We start from the raw sequence: 15,129 nt of genomic DNA on the forward strand, positions 1-15,129 counted from the left end.
TCAATTGAATAATTCATGATCCAAAGGGCCCGGTGTGTCCTACTGCCCACCTAAGCAGCAGCATGCTAAAAGCCCACCACCTTTTATACCCATTCATGAAGGCCCTTTTATTATGGGTCTGTTTAGCATCCTGTCACATTATCGTGGAGGGGTGCTCGGCCGAGGGTAGGTCGGGTCCTTGTGTACGGGTTTCGGCCCTCTTGTAGGGCTTTAAGGCCATTGGTACCAAGCAGCACTGGGCCACCAGATTTTTTGTTTGTGTAGAGAATAATAGTTTTAGGGTATCATAGGCTTGTTCTGCTATAGTGCAGCAAAAGCAGACCCATTTGCAACATAATTGTGTGTGTACGTGCGCTGCACTGACAAGATCTGTTGACCTAATGGGCAGAGAGACCACGCAGATGGCAGAGTTGCACCATTACTGCACCACTGCCTTTTCTGTCCTACATTTATTTTCGGGCTACCTTACAACGTTAGGGCCATGGTGTGGTTGACTATTATGAACGCCTACAATCCAGGCTTTTGGATGCTTTGTTAATTTCCATTTTATATGTTAAATACTATTTAAGATTTGATTAAACAAGTCCATACACCATGCCCAGAAGAAATTGGCATGTCCCACAGTTGCAAAAAATAAATAATTACTCATTCTCACCTCCCATGATGGCAACATGCCAAGCTATTTCTGGCAATCTGTTGGTTAGGTTTCTGAAGGGAGTAGCAGAGAATAGATTGGATCAAAGGCCATGGAAGATTTGTGCTGTATCTCACGAATGTGCCACACACAAACTACTGTGGACTGGGAAAGTGAAAACTGAGTCGAATGACCGGTATTAGACTAACATGCTATCCTTTTCATAGCTGAGACTGAGACCAAACATAATGGTTTTTAACTGATTATTTTTTAATTACGAAATTAGGCAATATTTACTGTAAATATCAAAAATCTGAATTTTATGTCAGATTTTGAATCTATGTTCATTGTGATGCATAAAAAATGTTTATTTTTCTGGCACTAGTTTCCTCTAATTCCGGGTAGGTGACTATAAACCGCTAAAACCTTCCATGTTTGTAGGAGATTATCTTGCCTGACTGGGATTAAGAATAGGAGTGTGTGCGTGTAGCTGAAGGTTGTGTCCGTCTTGCAATCATGGTTGGCCAGGTTAATTATGAGTCTAGCCAAAGACTCTGCATGGAGCCTGGCCATCAGGCCCCCCCCCTCACGCTGCTAAGGCTAAACCCAGGGATGTGATTGGCTTTCCTTGCCTGTCTGTCCTGACTCTGTGCCCTCCGATCCACAGAACGAAGAAATGGATAAAAAGTATGCAGGCCTATTGGAAAAGAAATGGACCTCAGTCATCAGATTACAGAAAAAGGTTTGTACCCCTCCTCTCCCTCCTTTTACTTTTATTTCGCACTCGCGTTGCGCGCGCTCAACCTCTAGTTGTAATTAAACCCATAGCAATAATGTGGAAACCCCAGTCGATAATGTAACTAATTTCTGAGAGCATAATATAATAACATTTTGCCTATAATGTTACAACGTATAACATTCGTTCACCACAAATTACTCTAAAAAGCAGTGCCAACATTTTAATATTTTTTAACCATTCAGCGAACAAAAGGCAACAGGCTGATTATCAGTTAGGGGGCCACTCAATGACATGTAGAAACACGCCCACTGAAGTGGTGTGAGAAATACGAATTTCTACTCCTCATTCACATGTAAGTAACTATTTACATTTCCTTAGGAAAATGACATGATATGTTGTTGACACATACGGCCCATCAGGAGAATATCAGGATTTACACGCGTGTCTGAAAGCAGCTAGTGTGTGAGCATTTGATTTCATTATAAAATTAGTCAATTTATGGTAACGGGGGTAATTGTTCAATGAAAAGTGTCGTATACTATGCATGCAAATCAATTATTAACTATATTTTACTGTTATTCAGGGCTGAAAAGTGCATTGACATTTTAAAATGCAAGGCAACTACTATTGGTTAGTTGAAAATAATGATCATTGAAATTAAACATCTCATCCGGTGTCCTGGCCAAGACAGGCAGCAGTAGTCTACAGTCACACGTAGCATACACACAAAACATAAGAAAAATAAAACCACTAAAACAGTCCGCAGGGGGGGGAAGGGGATATAAATATCGCAAGACATTTCGGGAGGCTCAAGGAGGAGAGTAATATTAGGTTTGAGCAACAAAGTGTTGCTGTGTGCGTTTGTCGATGGCGGAGCCGTTATGTTTAAAAACATAACGTCTTACCTGGGCGAGTGTCGCTGCGGTATGTGCGCGTGCGTGTGTGTTCTTACCTGCACGTGTGTGTTCTTACCTGCACGTGTGTGTTCTTACCTGCACGTGTGTGTTCTTACCTGCGCGTGTGTGTTCTTACCTGCGCGTGTGTCGATGGCGGAGCCGTTATGTTTAAAAACATAACGTCTTTCCTGGGCGAGTGTCGCTGCGGTGTGTGCACGTGCGTGTGTGTTCTTACCTCCACGTGTGTTGATGGCGGAGCCGTTATGTTTAAAAACGTAACGTCTTACCTCGGCTAGTGTGTCGCTCCCTTTGTCTTGACGTGCGGTGTGTGTGCGCGCGTGTGTGTGCGTGCCTGTGTGTGCGCTTCCGTGTATGTTTGTGCGGTGTATGTATACGGTGTGTATGTGCGTGCTTGCGGTGTATGTATGCGTTTGCGCGTGCGGTGTTTGTGTGTGTGAGCTGCAGGCTGCTTGGCACATGCGCACATGACTAACTTGAGTAACTGGTGCGACAGGCTTGCTATTATAGTAGTAAGATTACAGCATGCAGCATACATATTCCACCTTCTTGAAGGTTGAATATGCTTCAGTACTAACGGTGACATTGATGTGGTCTGGTGAACCATCTGGGACTGTTACAAATACACTGTCTAACTACTTACAGGTAAAGGGGTAGTCGGAAGAACCATCTGGGACTGTAACAACATATTAACATGTTCTAACAGTCAACACTAACGTGACCCTGGCAGTAACATCAAATGGACAGCTTTAAGCCCGTTTAGAATAGCAAAAGCGGAGAAGGCTCTTCCCGGTGCTTGTGCCTAGTTGAGTCCAAGTGACCGAGCGTGTCTCCGTGCTGACGTGTTGTGTGCGGCCGCAGGTGATGGAGCTGGAGTCCAAGCTGAACGAAGCCAAGGAGGAGATAACCCTGGGCGGTCCCGTCACTCAGAAACGGGACCCCAAGGAGTGGATCCCGCGCCCACCGGAGAAGTATTCCCTCAGCGGGCACCGCAGCCCCGTCACCCGGGTCATCTTCCACCCCGTGTTCAGCGTCATGGTGTCCGCCTCTGAAGACGCCACAATAAAGGTGAGGCGTTGGTTGTTTTTTAAACGTTTTTAAACACTTTATTAGATTTTGGACGGACAGCTTCCGTCTTGATCTAACCCCTATACCCTTCTGCCTCAACACCTCTACTCAACCTCTTGGAGGTGGGCTTTGATTATTTTGTCCCCTCAAAGGTTCATCCCATCACCGGATCTCCTGCTTGCTGTAGCCGCTGGTTATCAAACTGGGACATGTTAGTAGGGGGGGGTCCTCGACTAAGATTTTCCATAGTCTAATATGATTTGTCGCACCAGAACCATCGTCGACTGATGTTATTTGACATATGCAGCTCAATGATGCATACATGTTTGGGACTTTTGCAAGGTTTACACACTAGAGAATAATAATTAGGTTTATCAGGGTTTTCCACAGCTGTCTATAGGAGAGCCACAGCGCCTAAAGGACCGCCTCTACAAACAAATAAACTACTTGTCATGTCAGCATCGGTCTTCAATTTGACAGAAAATATAGCCATTGACCCATACATCATATCGTAATTAATATAATACATTATAAACTCAAAAGGTGGCTGGTCTCAGTGGAAATGGAGGGCTCCTTTCTATCTGATGTCGCACGGTATTGATATCTGATCAAGACAACTTACACCGATAAAGACAAAGTCGTTTGACCAGTTACAAATTTAAGATGCATGTTGATGACGCGTTTCAGCGTATAGAACAAGTGCAGCAACGTTGGCAGGACAGCAAAAATGCACTACACAGTACCGACGCGGAAAAATCTTTTTCACTAGCGTCAGTCGTACGATATAACATCTGGTATTGAAAGTTGGAATTGTACTTTTTTGAATCATCTTTAATTGTTTTGAAAGGCTTCCAATTTTGAGAGGTTTTTTTCCTGACATTGTGTATCCTTCAAGACTATATGCGCTCTTCTTGGAAAAGAAAATGATTGATGTCTTTAATTACACAAAAGTGTTATCAGGCAAACAAAGCTTTTCTGAAAGCAAAACAGACAACTAAAAAAAAGCAGACAAACCCCCACAATTGTATTTATTGAAATGTTTGGTCCAATTGTCAACTATAATGCAGACTAGCTGTCTATCTATCGGACGATTCAAATCGTCGAAGATTCGAGGTCACACCTACATTCTTGTGAACATATTTTTTCTTGAATGTCGTGCATGCATTTCTTTTTGATGGAGCTGCACAACCACATTCCCACACAGTCACATGACGTCTGGGTTCTGAACGTCTTCTACGAGTACTTGGCAGATGGCACTTTGCATCAGAACTAATTCTTGTTGGTTGAGAATTATATATTCAGCTCTGTGGCAGTTGAAAAATATCAATCCATCATCTTGCCACTCTATGTGCCTTTTGTTACTGCAGATCGATGCTTTTATTCCTCGTCAATTCTGTAAATTTGAGCCGAGGTATTTGAAAGACTGGACCTGCTGTCATTTAGTCAATGTAAAAATGTAAAACATCCATTACTGCTCTGGCCATCCTATACTGACATTATTACGTGTGTTTGGTAGCTCACTGCCACTATATCAAGACTAGGAGTTGGCAGGAATCCCCCAATGAGATGCAAATCCAAAAGGAGTGGGGCTTGTAGCAAGGAAATCCCCATTCAGATGGCAGGATCCTTGGTGTCTCCGATCACAGCTTGTCTAAATACCCCCACCCCAGAATACACCACAAAGGGCTTAATCCTCCACGGCAAGCCGTCTGTCGAACATTAACCATCAGGTGGCTCCTTACTATTACACCCTATATTAAATTCTCATGTCTTTCAAAACCCAAGTGTATCTACAGTAGCAGAAATGTAAAAGGGGTTATTAGCTATGCAATGATGGACTAGTTAGAAAATTATTATACTGAAATGTATCAAGACTTTTCTTTTTAAGATTTTTCCAAGGCAGGTCATTTTTTTATTTGACTGCTATGTTACTCTGAGCCGCAAAATAACACGTCACAGATGGTAATATATACACATACATAAACATCACATAATCTGTGTCAGTGTACACACAGTCACAGAAGATGTGATATTTAGGTGTGCTTGTGTGTGCTTATCCTTCATAGCAATCGGAACAACAATATTGTACTTCTGCTTATTTCCCCTTAATTGGAGTGTGAATATACGTCTTGGACCCCTTTCTAACAGCCATCTACTGGTGTCCTCCACTAGGTCTGGGACTACGAGACCGGTGACTTTGAACGCACACTCAAGGGGCACACAGACTCAGTGCAGGACATCTCCTTCGACCAGACTGGCAAACTTCTAGCATCCTGTTCTGCGGACATGACCATAAAGCTGTGGGACTTCCAAGGCTTCGAGTGCATCAGGACCATGCATGGTAAGAGCCTGATGGCGGCTCTTGAAGATCCATCTCTGCTGTGAATTATGTCTGCTGAAGTTGTGCTGAACTGCCCACGTCATTCATTATTGTTCATTGCATACAGTTTTGGAGAAAAACAATGATGTTCAAATACCTCTAGCCTTGCACATTTTGGTTGGCAAGGTGGCTATTGCTTTGCATTTTTTAGTAGTATTGTAGTCGCAAGAGTAGAATATTAGAGTATTCTTACTAAATTTGTTATCCGACACTCGAATTCCTGTGATGTAATTATTGGTTGTTGGGTCTCGGTGTGTTACACAGTTTATTATCACGCTGTTATCCCACGATGGTCACCAAGTAGCCGGCAACCAGTCGAATCTGCAAGCTTGTGCTTTATTTACTCTGGCATATGCGTCCAGCCCTCCTCACGTTCAGACGGATTTCGGAGAACCGTTGTCGCATTTTCATAAGCAACCAAGGTGGCTTCCACTGATATGTCACATGTATTGTTGCTCTGATTGGTTGTAGAGCTAACCAATTGCATCCATAGTCATTTTGGTTTGTGCACGTTGATAACACCCCTTGCAAATCTAAAATGAACTAACGGATTCCAGACTAATAACCATTTACAAATTGGTCTGGGGATGCCAGGCTAGAAAAATCGGAAAAGTCTCCATATCAAGAAAGCCCAAACGGTCTGCGAGTGTTTCTCCTGCTCTGAAATACCTCCCCTATTCACACAGACTGCTCTCTTTGGGATATACTAATGTACCATATTAAATGTTAAGTGGACAAGAGAGAATTTTTAAGTAGTTTATCTCGATCTTCCTCAGCTGAGAATATAGTGTGTCATTGCTGAAGTCCTCCCCAATCTCCCTTTCAACCCTAATTGCAATGTAAATTACAACTGTAACGATTGTAGACGTTACCCCGGGCTGTACTGATAGGAAGACCCCCCTCAGAGTGATAATTCTGTCTAAGCTGTCTAGAGAAATCCCCACCTCCCCTACAGCATGTGTGGTAGAGCATATTTGGTACAGCATGTGCTCCAATCCCATAATATAGACCCTCAATCGAAACAGGTTTTAGATCTGCTAGATCTAAAATCTGCATTCAAGTTGTTAACCCTGATATTTGTATTGACAGTGTCTGAGTGAGTGTGTGTGTGTATGTATGTTGGGAGTGGATTATTTTTACGGTTTTGGGCAAGCGGCTGAGATTATTTCCTTGTTTCTATCCCATCCTAATAGATTCCCTTTTATTCCATTCTTCTATTTTCTTCCTGCATACCTAGACATTTTAATACCTCATGTTCCACACACTCCCTGTGCTTACCAGGATAACTGATTCAGTGTAGTAGATTAATACAGACTTGGAGAGCAGTTTAATTATCCTCTTCAGTACCACATCTTTTTTTTTTTCCTTCGGTCTAGCTGCCAGACTTTTTTCAGCCCCTCCCTAAAACACACATGCAAAAACACACACACTCAGTGTTGACCTTTTCTTCAGGGACAGTCTTTACTCTGCCTTACTGTGCTTAGCAGCTCAAACACTACTTGATATCTAGGTAATTAGCCTTCTCTTCTTCCCTTTAGAACCTAGTTACCCCCAGCAATGTGGCTTCTCTTTAATTGGTTCAATAATCTAGACAATAATGCCATACAGTTGAAATCTCTTTTGGGTGGAATTTTATAATTTACTTAAACCAAATTTTAGTTTGTGTTGTTGGTGATCCTCTATTATTACATACTCAAAGTGGATTGAAGTTAAATACGTACAGCATCACTTCAACTGATGGTTGGTCGTATAGGGCTTGTACGTCCTGACGTCACTATGCAAGGACCACCTCCATTTTGGAAGGATAGAATCATTGGAATGTTATTGGTAGTAACAGGGTTTTGGTCAGTGTTTACAAATTATTTGTGAAATTATTTTTCACCATTGTTGTGTATGAAACTGCCACAGCGCTTCACATGCGTTGCATGGAAAAAGAAAGTTTAGATTAGCCACGGTTACTTGTTAATGTGGATTTAGGATTTGACATTACTACAACTCTCTCGCGTCATGGCAAAACGGCAGAGTATCACCAACACAGATTCCCATGATCCACTCTGATGCACAAGCCCTAAAGCGGCGGTCATTGTTCTTCTTGTCTTCATCTAATATTTGCAGGACACGACCACAACGTTTCATCTGTAACCATCATGCCCAATGGAGATCACATAGTGTCCGCCTCGAGGGACAAAACCATCAAAATGTGGGAGGTCGCAACTGGGTATGTGGCTTGTGAAACCACCCTAACTGTTGAGCGCTAAATCAATACCGTCGTCATTGTAGTGTTCATTAAGTGAGCGCTGACGAACGTTCATGTCCCCCCCCACCACCCAGGTACTGCGTGAAGACCTTCACCGGCCACAGGGAGTGGGTGCGCATGGTGCGGCCCAACCCGGACGGCACGCTGATCGCCAGCTGCTCAAACGACCAGACCGTGCGCGTGTGGGTCGTGGCGTCCAAAGAGTGCAAGGCCGAGCTGAGGGAGCACGAGCACGTGGTGGAGTGCATCTCCTGGGCCCCCGAGAGCGCCTACCCCAGCATCATGGAGGCCACCGGCTCCGAGGTACGTCTGGTTCAATGTCACACTCCCAACACGGGCTCTGTATGCAAGACGTGGGGTTAGAGGTATGTGTTGGTTATTACAAGCCTCCCAACACTGTCGCTCTATACAAGACAGAGGTTTGGGTCCATTTTGAACCAAAATCTATTTTGTGAAGAAGCAGGGAAAATGGGCTCGGTGGGCCCAAGTCAAATGTTACTAAAGTCAAACACCGTAGAATTTCACTGTACACCTAAGATATCTATTTTTATGTAAAGATATGCTAAAACCCAACTCTACATATCTGGCTACACTGAAAGAGCAGGACTTATGGACGTATGCATAATCTTGATAATAATAATGCTAAACGTGGGGCCATTTGCACTATAGGTTCATAATGTGACCCGTGCTGTCCACAGTAATCTCTAGGTGATCAAGAGCATTCCTCTTCCACTTGCCTAGTCAGGCTAGTGTGGAGCTCTCACACTGAAACCACGAGTCGGACCTATAAAAGACCACTGCGTATTGTTAGAAGAGCTCGAAACTCACTCAGTTACTAACATGCATGCGGAAGCACACCCGCGCAAACACTGAGCACACACATACTGACACGCACACTGACTGCCATGGCCTAGGGTCAGCCCCGGCACACTCGCCTCTCTGCCTTGTGATCAACCGTGTCTAATGCTGGGTTCATCTAATTAAAGCGTTTGTCCTCACAGCGAGAGACTCACCTCCAAGTGCAATAAAAATACAATGTCCCGCTTTCACAACTTTTGGATCTGTTCTATTGGTTCATAATAGTCCTTAGTTCAATTAAAAACTTTGAAGTAGGTCCATTTTGCCTGCACTATTGAGGTAGGATTTGACTAGAGATCGTGGATTAACTGGCAGAGAAACCATTTTGAGACATTGTAACCACACACATACACCCAAATAAATAATTATAGCTAATTAGCTATCTAATGTTACCCCTTTGACTCTTTTTTTTTATTGTGCTGCTGTTCTTACTGATTAAAATAGTCCCTCCCTGAAGCAGTCGAAGCTGTAGGCATGTAATGACTTTTGGTTCCAATGTACCTCGTGTATGAATGTGTGCTGTGGGAACGACTTCTTGGTTTGGTTAGCAACAAAGGAAAGTAGCACTCTGTGGACAAAGAAGCAGCTCTCAATGGATTATGGCCTTCCATAATCCATAGAGAAACACTGTCAAAGGGCTGTATATTCAGGCAAGATAAATTGGATTTTGAGACAAAATATATTTTTTTCCATTTTTAATATTGCAATACATATTGTAGCAGACCAGTGTTGAGTCCTTTTTTAAAATTCCTACAACCCCTCCACAGTGCAGTTGCTTAACCTAATACAAGCTAATTAGAATAGTTACAAAGTGTGCTTGGTGCATTTTTTTGCATATTGTGCTGAAAACCACATCGCCCTTGAATAGCTAAAGTCTAGCCTGTGGTTTGATGTGGAGATTACATTATTAAAAGTAAGTTTCATAATGTCCAATTGTTTCTATTGTAATTCACACTGTCAGAAGGCCCGCATAAAACGAGAGCTGGTTTGCAGGCTGCTTGTTTAATCTCTGCATGTAACGATGAACATGATGCGCTCCTGGGCTGGGGCTCTACTCTGTGCTCCTCTGCCAGACATTTTTGTAGTTGATGTGTTGTACAATCGTTGAAAGTGTAGTCACGCCTTTCTCCTTTTGAAGTTGAGGTCGTAACATCCTCCTCTCCTCACCCACCAGGTCAAGAAGAGTGGAAAGCCTGGGCCTTTCCTGCTGTCCGGCTCCAGAGACAAAACCATCAAGATGTGGGATGTCAGCATTGGCATGTGCCTTATGACACTGGTGAGGGCCGGTCCATAATCAGCCACCATAATTAAACGGTTTCTCTTGAATTCTCAATGAGATGGAGGCTTTGGCTCATTACGTCCTTCTGTTGCAGGTCGGTCATGACAACTGGGTGCGTGGGATGCTTGTCCACCCCGGAGGCAAATTCATAGTGTCCTGCGCGGACGACAAGACCCTGAGGATCTGGGACTACAAGAACAAGCGCTGCATGAAGACCCTGTATGCCCACGAACATTTTGTAACCTCTCTTGGTAAGCAGCCCCACTACCCACGTTTCATACCGTCCCTGGGTCTCCATCAGAGACTCCCACCGCTTCCCCCTCAGGTGGCTCCTATGAACTCTTCTCACTGGAGCTACAGGAAGCTGCTTTAGGAAAACTCTTTGCAGTAGAAACAACACGTCTTCCCCCACAGTATGTTTGTTTGACGTCCTGAGGATTGTATTGAGCTGGGTAAACGATTGCCCCAGGACCACTCAAACCATCCCCCCTGCCCCGAGCTGAGTTTTCACTAGATCAAGGCTTGGGAAGGCTCCTTAGAGGCCTTCCTGGCCTGAGATCTGCTTTTCTGGGCAAGCTGTTTGAAGCCGTTTCCTCTTGAGCGGTTGAAGGTCTCCCCAGAGGGAGGATACTGCTAGAGAAAAATGAATTGAAAGTTCGAGGGCTGGTTTTAAAAAATAAATAACCTGTTTGTATCTATCCTTTTTATTTTTTATGTTAAAGGCGGTTATATATAAGGTTTGTTTTACCAAAATGAAATATCCTACAAAATGTTATGGGTGCCTCCTTTATAAATTCCTAGTATTCTATCCATAGTATTTCATCCGTAGCCTCTTAAGTCGCCCAGGTGGTGTAGGTTTTCTCTGCCTTGCGTTGTTTACATAGTCTCATTGCTTTCTCCCCAGATTTCCACAAGGCTGCTCCCTACGTCGTCACCGGGAGTGTAGATCAAACAGTCAAAGTGTGGGAGTGTCGCTGATTTGTGCCCGAGAAGATTGGACGGACAACTACCCCTGCCATCTAATCGCTCCCTTCAGATCCGAATAAGCCCCCAGCCCCCCTTCCCCACCTTCCATCCCCACCCCACCCTCACCCTCACCTCTCCATTCCACCTCCTCCAGAACCCACCGACCAGCCCCTTGCCTCCGGCCGCCCACCGTGGGTATTTACCTAGTGTGCTCTCTGGTTCAGTAACTATTGTCCTTCTATGTAAATTATTCCTGGATGTAGATTGAGCTATTAAATGTTACACACAAAAAAGTATTCTTGCATGGTAATCCAAAATTGTATACTATAAATTAACATTACATTGTCTAGAAGTACCATAGGTTTAACACGAGGCTGACCATATGTCAAGCAGCCTTACCAACCGAAGGCAGATCTTTTGTTCCTTTGACTGGGTGTAAAAATGTAGGGCACTAAAAAAAACAACACAATAATTTAAGAAATGACAGTGGCGTTCTTTGTGTATGATTTATTTTGTGTATTTTTATTTCTCTTCATTCACTGTCTTAGTCTGTTGGTGCCTAGCTTGGTGAGGTGTTCAGAGGAGAAAGGCAAGAAAAAGGAACAATATGATCCCTTAATTGAGATATAATTGTTGGGCTTTGTAATTGGAATAATCTGTAGCGTTGTAACCTCATTCCTCGACTGTGCATACCATTTTACTTCATGTGGAACTAGACGATATTTTAATGGCTGCATATAAGAATGTTTCTTTGGACCTTTGGGGGGGGGGGGTGGGCAGGGGGTACTCTTGTCAAGTTGGGGGATCCCAGATGGGCATAGAAACCACTGATAAGCTTTAGAAATTCTGCTTTGCATTCAGGAATCCAATAGTATCATCAATGGCTTTGTGCATAGGACTGCTATGATGTGGCGCAGATGTCCACTTCTTTGTGAGCATGTAGGCCTAAATTTGATGTGGTTCAAGTGTGAGGATCCCCTACCTCAAACACCCATAGCCTGTTTGTTTGCCCGTCACTGTCAAAGAGTGCCCTGGCTTGTGGGACCCGGGCTCCGGCAGACTTCAGGGAGTAAATCTTCTAATCTCTAGCACTTGATAATGACAGGAGCTGTGTCTTCATTCATTTGAAGTTGCACTGTAACGTCATATGGTCTGGCTCACGTTTGTTCAGCTGAGTCCTTATCGGTAGTAGTTGTTGTCCCGTGGTGCCACTGCAGCCTAAATCACAAGGGTAGGGATGTCATTTGCCAGTCAAATGGAGAGGCAAAGGGCGGGACACAACGTTAAAGTGGTTTCTGGGTGTCCCAAGATTTCTCAAAGGGGGAAATACGATCTGTATAATAAAGTATTGGCGGGTAAAAGAGCAGATTCTGTAAATATATAAAATGTAAAATTAGCCTTTTGGGGAGAGATTCAGCTAAATCTGTATTGCCCACAAGGAAATGCAGCATGGGGTTTCAGGAGAACTTAGGAAAAACTAGCAGCAGACATACTAAATAAATATGTATGTGGGCTGTTTAACTAATGGTTTATGGTGACGTTTGCTGCTACGGTTAAGAGCTCCACTGTGTACGGCAGTGTATTTCCCTAGATGAGCCATGGTTTGGGTTTTTCGTGTAAAGGGCACAAGAAAGCTAAAGCCTAAGATGGGAGGAGCTCAAAGTGCAAACCTCACAAACCAATTAGAAATATGTACAAATGTCCACTTGAGTGGCTTTTCCTCTTCCTATTTTTCGTTTTTGATTTTGGTGCAACAATATTCTACAAAGAGCAGGAAGACGTTCACAAGTAATCGTTATTGAGTGTGTTAGAGAGAAACCATTCCGTTCCAATGGAGGTAGAATATATAGAGTATCTTGCATCTAACTCTGTAGCTGACCAAGGAAATTAATTTAACTTCCCTGCACATCCATGCTTTTTAAGATCTTTGGCAATGTTTAGTGATCAAAGACATGACAAAGATTTAAAGACATTAATAAATGCATAATGATATCATTTGATTAGCCTTTCATTCCAATGCAGTTCTTTGTTAATAAAGAATTAAACTGCTTAACTGATCTTATCTAGCCTCTTTGCCATGTTTTTTTCCTGTTCCTGTACTGGATGTGGCTACCTACTGCACAACCCCCTGCTACCGGCCTGTGTGTACTGGATGTGGCTACCTGCTAGTGGCCGGTGTGTACTGGATGTGGCTACCTGCTGCTAGTCGCTAGTGTGTACTGGACGTGGCTACTAGCTGCACAGCCTCCTGCTACTGTGTACTGGACGTGGCTACTAGCTGCACAGCCTCCTGCTACTGTGTACTGGACGTGGCTACCTGGTGCACAGCCTCCAGCTACTGTGTACTGGATCTGACTATCTACTACACAACCTCCTGTTAGTGGCAAATGTGTCCTGGATGTGGCTACCTGGTGCACAACCTCCTGCTATTGGCTGGTGTGTACTGAATGTGGCTACATGCTGAACACCCTACTTCTAGTGGCTAGTATGTACTGGATGTCTATACCTGATGCACACCCTCCTGCTCGTGTCTAGTGTGGACTGGATGTGGATACCTGATGCACACCCTCCTTATATTGGCTAGTGTGAGCCTCATGGGACCTGTTGATAAAGTACTGCATGTAATAATGGACTAGAGGCAGAGCTGTCTGGGTAGGCCAGCTGGTTGATTCGAGTGCAGCATTCTCAATGCCCAACAAGCAAGCTATTACTGACGTCACTATGATAATGCAAATTGGCCCCAATGACCATAGAACATCCATTTCTGAAGGTGTCTGTACAGGCAATGTAATGAACATTAAGCTTATAACGTTAGTTTATAAAGGACCGAACAACAAGACTCCATACCAAACAGTTCAGCTGGCTGGGTGACTAAAGGCAGCTCTGTTTTGTGGCTTTAAAGACTTATCATGTTTGTGTGTGAAGCTATACAAAAGGAGGCCAGAACTCCAGAGTTAGCTGCCTCCTTTGTGTCAATTTGACTGGATTGCCGCAGACTGAGATGTTCCAAAAGAGAATCCCTGTCACCTTAATCAAGGGAAGGCTACTCATGTCTACTGTTACTGGTTCTGGGCCCAGTAGGTTATTCTTTCCTACATTAATCCTGTGATTCCTTGCCGACTTGCTTGAGGAGCGATATTGATTTTGTCATTCCCCCTGTCAGCTCTTTGTGTTCTCAACTGTTCTTTGTCATACAAATGCAGCTGCGATACATATTTTTAGCTCAAGCCAAAAGATAGGAGTTATTGGTACAATCTGATTTTGTATAATCTGAATGCAGTCTTTCCATTTATTTTTCTTATTTATTTTTCTTTGGTACAGGACTAAGTACCGACAAAAAAAATCCTAATCCCTCTTTCCAATCGCTTGACTTCAGACAATGTGACATTCAACAAACAAAACCAGGCAGGTGAATTTAGATTAAACATGACAAAACCTTCCTTCCTTGCTAGTGGAACCTTTCTGGTATTGGATAAGGAAGGTGGATTGTGCAACAGCCAATGCAACGGGGACGTGAGAGTGAATGAGCTACAACCCAGCCTTGGAATCCTAAGGAATTCTGCTTGAGATTCGCAGGTCCCAAGCAATCCTGATGGTGCAGAGATGTTGTGTTTGAAAGGAAAAGCTTCACTGTGGACACTTTCTGTAGCCTTGAGTCCACTAACTGCCCTTTGAATACATCAAGGGTTTCAGACTTCACAAGCTTGACCAAGGGTTATCTTTGCTTCCATGGTCTTCACCCATCACAAAGCAAAATGTTAACAATATATCTGGATGTCATTGTTTGCAACATAATAAACGAAAGAAAAAAGACATGTCTTGATCATTTTTGTCGGTGCTTTTATTAGAGTACATCAAGTGTGTGAGTGGTTTTACATTTAAGCCCTGCAAAGGGTTCAGGCAGATTGGGTCTATTCCAAGTTTACTGGTTGGTTATGCTTTGGTTACATCCATAGCAAAGTAATGAAAGGAATTCAATATGTTGAACAATTTAAAATGATAAAACCTTAGCATAAAGATATCGTTGGACTTAA

General features: G+C 43.4%; 1 protein-coding gene across 1 annotated transcript in view; it reads left to right on the forward strand.

Moving 5' to 3' along the window:
- The window catches only part of LOC132474251 (lissencephaly-1 homolog A), a 28,416-nt gene extending 13,508 nt beyond the window's left edge, over positions 1-14,908 (forward strand). Inside the window, exons 4-11 of the mRNA XM_060074830.1 lie at positions 1,302-1,376; positions 3,149-3,355; positions 5,528-5,696; positions 7,851-7,953; positions 8,067-8,295; positions 10,025-10,126; positions 10,224-10,380; positions 11,034-14,908. Coding sequence (XP_059930813.1) covers positions 1,302-1,376; positions 3,149-3,355; positions 5,528-5,696; positions 7,851-7,953; positions 8,067-8,295; positions 10,025-10,126; positions 10,224-10,380; positions 11,034-11,107 — 1,116 coding nt within the window. The 3' untranslated portion in view covers positions 11,108-14,908. The remainder of the gene's footprint in view (positions 1-1,301; positions 1,377-3,148; positions 3,356-5,527; positions 5,697-7,850; positions 7,954-8,066; positions 8,296-10,024; positions 10,127-10,223; positions 10,381-11,033) is intronic.
- Positions 14,909-15,129: the final 221 nt, after the last annotated feature.

This window comes from Gadus macrocephalus, chromosome 16 (assembly GCF_031168955.1).
Source record: "Gadus macrocephalus chromosome 16, ASM3116895v1".
In the NCBI taxonomy this organism is placed as follows: Eukaryota; Metazoa; Chordata; class Actinopteri; order Gadiformes; family Gadidae; genus Gadus; species Gadus macrocephalus.